The 5,611-nt window shown below is 45.0% G+C and overlaps 1 protein-coding gene across 1 annotated transcript in view; it reads left to right on the plus strand.

The window, feature by feature from the left end:
• The window catches only part of LOC101640443 (cationic amino acid transporter 3-like), a 13,222-nt gene extending 7,720 nt beyond the window's left edge, over nucleotides 1-5,502 (plus strand). Inside the window, exons 2-7 of the mRNA XM_045292401.1 lie at nucleotides 44-249; nucleotides 2,124-2,236; nucleotides 2,587-2,809; nucleotides 4,662-4,801; nucleotides 5,288-5,390; nucleotides 5,484-5,502. Coding sequence (XP_045148336.1) covers nucleotides 44-249; nucleotides 2,124-2,236; nucleotides 2,587-2,809; nucleotides 4,662-4,801; nucleotides 5,288-5,390; nucleotides 5,484-5,502 — 804 coding nt within the window. The remainder of the gene's footprint in view (nucleotides 1-43; nucleotides 250-2,123; nucleotides 2,237-2,586; nucleotides 2,810-4,661; nucleotides 4,802-5,287; nucleotides 5,391-5,483) is intronic.
• Nucleotides 5,503-5,611: the final 109 nt, after the last annotated feature.

The following is a 5,611-nucleotide window of genomic DNA, read 5'->3' on the forward strand; positions in this document are numbered from 1 at the left end:
TGCAGTAGACTGGCGAGTTTCTTTCTCTGGACTGAAACCAAAGTTATTGCCTTTATACGTTTTCTCCACAGGATTGCTGGTTCTGGGAGCAAGGGAGTCAGCCCTGGTGACCAAGTTGTTCACAGGCATGAACCTTTTGGTCCTCAGTTTTGTCATCCTCTCCGGTTTCATTCTGGGAGATGTGCACAACTGGAAGCTCGGGGAGTCGGACTACAACCAGAGCATGGCTGCGGTCAGCAACACTTCTAGGTGAGAAGGTGCGCAAGTGGCCACCGCAGTAGCGCCTGCAGGCCTGGCAGTATGGCTAGAAGTAGGGGTATTTGAAGGTGGTATGGTGGTCCAATGGTGAAGAACTCAATTGCTACCCAGAAAGTTGACTTTTAATCCCACCCAGCAGCAGCTCTTCCAGCAGAAAAACCTGGTGATCTGCTTGGGTAAAGATTCTTGTTGTTAAAATGCCTTTGAGTTAGCTCCAACTCCTACAACCCTATGTACTGCAGAATGAAACATTGCCCAACTCTACATCAGTATTGAGCCCATTATTGCCTCCCCCCACCCGTGTCAATCCATAAGGAGTCCTGGTGGCGTTGTGGGTTATGCATTGAGCTGTTAACTGCAAGGTCAGCAGTTCAAAACTACCAGCCACTCTGCAGAAGAAAGACAATACTGTCTACTCTGGTCAAGATTTGAAATCTCAAAACCCCAGAGGGACTATCTACTCTGTCATATCAGGTCTCCAATGAGCTTGACACCATGACAATGAGTTTGGTTTGGCCAGAAGACTGAAAAAAATCCGTGCTGAAAAAATTATAGCTAGAATTGTCCTTGGAAGTAAGCATGACGAAATGTCATCTCATGCACTTTGAACATGTGGTAAGGAGGGACCAGTCCCTGGGGGGAGGACATCATGTCCAAAAGATTATAGCCGGGGGAGGGGGAGGTAAAGGAGAGCTGATGTCAAAGAGTTCAAGAAGGAAGAGAATGTTTTGAAACAGATTGTGGTGGCAATTGTACAAATACTGCTTGATGTGATTGAAATCTGGAACTATATGATATCTGTAGTAGCTCCAATAAATTGGTTTTGGAAGGGGTGGGAGAGATTATACCCAAAAAAAGACCTACGTGCAAATCGATGTGAAGGAGTGGGGATACATGTAGTGGAGACCCAAAACCCACCGGCAAGTGAATTGGACAGTCCCTCTCAGAAGAGCAACATAGAAGGGATGATAAATCCAGCGTGTAGAATAGCGCCGATGAAGCACATAACTATCCTTCAGTTCCTTAATGTTTCCTCCCCTTACTGTTATGGTTTTTATTTGTTTCACCGCATTAATCATATTCGACTTATGCATGTTCATTTGTATAATTACGATGGTTCAATACACGAAAGCCAAGATAGATAACTCTTCAGAAACAGTAACAGGAGTAATGGTTCCCTGAGGTAACAGGAAGCGAGAGCCGGGAGAGTGGGGGGAGGGGGAGCAGCTCATAGCACTGAAGACTGGGTAACCCCACTGGAGGGGGGCGAACAGCAGAATTGTATGTAAATGGATAGATTGGATGGTGTAAGATGCAGCAAAACAACAAAAAAAAATAAGGGTTCCTGGTTGGGGGCGGGGGGAGAGGAGGAGGAAGGGAGCGGGGGTAAGAGGGAGCTGATACCAAGGAGTTGAAGAAAGAAAATGTTTTGAAAATGACTGTGGTAGCAATAGTACTACCTAGTACAGTACTAATAGTACAGTAATAATTAGTACTAATAGTACAGTACTGATTAGTAGAAATAGTGCTACCTAGTATAGTACTAATAGTACTAGTAGTACAGTACTGCTTGATGTGATTGAACTATGGAATGTTATGGTGTCTGTAAAATCTCCCAATAGAAGGATTGTAAAACATTAATTAAACAAAAAAGAAAGAAAGACCTCTGTGGCAGTTCTATTGTCGCATGATGTTGCTGTGAGTTGAAAATCAGCCTTACAGCGCCTCCCAACAACAGGGAGCCTGAGGGATCCAGATGGTGGTGATGGTGGCAGGGACGAGAGCACAGCATGATTAACTGAGAAGTCCGGCAGAGATGGCTGCACACCCTTCACCCGTCTTCCTCATTCCTTCTCTCCCCATAGTTTGGGTCCTCTGGGCTCTGGCGGATTCATGCCTTTTGGCTTTGAGGGGATCCTCCGAGGAGCACCGACGTGTTTCTTCGCATTTGTTGGTTTTGATTGCATTGCCACTACAGGTAATAATGGTCCCTTGGTCCCATCAGGACATTGAGCAGTTTGATCTACCAGTATTGGGGTGCATAGAATGCATAGGAGGCTCACCCGATTTGGAGGATGTCAGAGGGAAGATCTGAACCTAGGTAGCACAATGGCTAAAGTGCTTGGCTGCTAACCCAAAGGTTGGCAGTTCAAACCCATCCAGTGGCTGTACAAAAGAAAAATCTGAAGACCTGACCCCCAAAGATCGCAGCCTTAGGGAGCGCTAATCTGTTACTCGGGATCACGATGAGTCAGAATGGTGCTGGGCAAGAAATAAAAACACCTCAGTGTGATTTTCTGTCCCAACACTTTGACACCTATCTTACAGGGGAGGAAGCCCGGAACCCTCGTTGGTCCATCCCTGTGGGCATTGTGGTCTCGATCTTCATCTGCTTTCTGATGTATTTTGGAGTCTCTGCCTCACTCACCCTCATGATGCCCTACTACCAGATCCACAACAAGAGCCCCTTGCCGGTGGCTTTTTCCCATGTTGGCTGGACCTTTGCAAGATACGTAGTGGCTGTTGGCTCCCTCTGTGCTCTTTCATCCAGGTCAGTCTCAAACATTTTTCCTTGTCTGTCTTCAGCATTTCAGGTCTCCCAGCCATTGGAATTGTGGCCGAAGGGGATAAGGCACCTTTCTCGGTATCATTTCCACTAGAAGAGATGCCTTCCTTCATGTAGGCTAGAGGGAAGTTCCAGTTATCTCATGCTTTAATTTTCCTTTATTTTTTATTTTAAAATTTATTAATTATTATTTTTAATTTTTTACTTAAATTTTTTTTATTTAAAATTTTTCCTTAGAATCTTTTTTCCCTTTAATTAAAAAAAAAGCATACACAAGAACATCTCCACATTTCCAACTCCATAATATGGACGATCTATTTCATGACCACCACCCTTACTGTCCTCGTCCAAACCCATTCACAGTCAAGAAACATTGAGCAAATCTATCAGTGCCACTTTTCTGATAGCGCGTGTTCACTGCTTTGGAAAGTCTCACAATACGTAGGGCTTTGTTCATAATGCTACGGAACACTTACTAGACTGAAGAATGGTGCAAGAGCTTTTTAAAAATTATCAAATACTTTTGATTGGGGGCCCTTACATCTCTTATCACAATCCATACATTCATCCAGTGTGTCAAACACATTTGCACATAAGGTGCCATCCTCATTTTCAAAGCATTCTCTTCCCACTTGAGCCCCTGATAGCACACAGTTTTTATATGCACCGGGAGGCCAAAAATACCCCTGTGACTTGCTTGGTGACGACATTCACTTGATTGCTATGGTTCTGGGACTGAGGCATGCCTGTAACTAGGCGTAGGATTGCTGGGTCACGTGATGGCTCTGTGTTCACTTACTGAGGAACCACCACACTGTTTCCACGACGGCGCCACTGTTTTACATTCCCACGAGCAATGGATGAGCGCTCCAGTTTCTCTCCATCAGGGGTGCTCACACTTTTTCACCGTGCGAGCTACTTATAAATGATCAAGTCAAAATGATCTATCAAGTACAAAAATGCAAACCATAGATTTATTTTTATTTATTTATTACATGTATCCATAAATGCATTGAGAATTCTTTATATGTACAATGCTTGTTTATGTACCTTGCACAACCACATGAGCCCATATTGCACAACACAACACAATTAACTGTGTACATTTTTTTTCATGACCTGAGTTTACTCTGATGGCTTGCACTGAATGGAATGAGACAGGGATACATAGTCCGGACAGTAGCTGCTGACAGCCAGCCTCAAGCACACTTCCAAATGATCATCAGTCATGGTGGAATGGTACTTGGACGTAATGATCTTTATGTGGGAAAAGGCTGACTCACATAAATAAGTAGAGCTGATCATGCAGTCAAGGAGGTAGCACATGTTCTCATGTTTGGGCACTTTCCCTCTGCGAGTAAGTTCCAGAACTGTTCCTGCGCTCTGAAATTCAGCTGAATGTCGGCTTGTCGTGTCAAAATCTCCCATTCCGTATGAAAGGGATATGTTTTTGTCTTCTTACTTGGTCCAGCCCACGACCCTGACTCTTTTTAATACCCTTTCTTAAGTTTAAGAGATAAAAAAACAAGGTCTAAAAATTGGCGATAACTTAGCCTGTCAGTTTTGCTGCACGTAGCGCAGTTGTTTGCACATTTGTTTTGACACCTAAGATTGCATCTGATTGGCTGTGCTGTAGATCCGTTATGTGACGAGATTGATGATAGGTTACGTCTATTTTTTTAATGCCATAGGATCTACCCATGCTACATTTGCGATCGACTAGTAGATCGCGATCACGTATTGAGCTCCCCTGCTCTACATCTTCTCCACCATTCGTTGATTTACATTCCTCTCATGCACTTGCGTGTCCCACACGATGTTCTCTTTTCTTCTCTAGCCTCCTGGGTGCCATGTTCCCCTTACCTCGAGTGATCTACTCAATGGCAGAGGATGGGCTCCTCTTCCGAGGTCTCGCCCGGATCCATGCTCGTACACACACTCCTGTCTTGGCCACGCTGGTCTCCGGAATCATTGCAGGTGAAGAAATAAGAGTTTTGTCTTTTGTGTGTGTGTGTATAAGAAAGAGCTTTATATCAAAGAGTAATTGGCTATTAAGAAAACATCCCAGCTCAGTCCAGATCAAGTCCATAAGGCTGACATTAGCCCATATGTCTGATACTAGTCCATAAAGTCCTCTTTAGACTCATGCAGCACATGCACTGATGCCGAATGCAGGAAGAGCACAGGCCAGTGGGTAGTCTTGTGGATCCAGTGGCAATGGAGACATCTCAGCGCTGGCGTGGGTCTCCACGTGTCTCCTCCAGCTCTGAGTGTCTCAGCAGCGGGAAAGGGAAGGCAGAGAGAGCAGGTCTGGCTTCCAGTGAGATATTTATCTCCCTCAGCGCCTCCAAATGAAATCATCAAGCTGGGACCGGGACTCCTGTCTTTTTTTAATCAATGTATTTGACTTGGCTGTTTTCAGGAGTCTCTTACCCCAACTCCTTGTTTTACCCTGTATTCCAGCACTCATGGCATTCCTCTTTGAGCTCGGTGATCTTGTGGACCTCACGTCGATTGGGACCTTGCTTTCTTACTCTATGGTGGCCTTTTCTGTCCTTGTCCTCAGGTGAGAGTCCACTATGCTTTTAGAGGGAGGGGGCGGGTGTCTTAGACCAATAGGGATTCCTGGGGTACTAATAATCTTCCTCCTCTTCTCCAGCCTTAAAACAGGCTCCTAAATGTGTACTATTAAGTTTGTTGGGAAATAAGGGCATTAAAGCCAGCGGTTCTCAACCTGTGGGTCGTGACCCCTTGGGGGTCGAACGACCCTTTCACAGGGGTCACCCG

The sequence above is a fragment of the Echinops telfairi genome, unplaced genomic scaffold, assembly GCF_000313985.2.
Source record: "Echinops telfairi isolate 266 unplaced genomic scaffold, ASM31398v2 ScPeMD7_655;HRSCAF=1070, whole genome shotgun sequence".
Taxonomy (NCBI): Eukaryota; Metazoa; Chordata; class Mammalia; order Afrosoricida; family Tenrecidae; genus Echinops; species Echinops telfairi.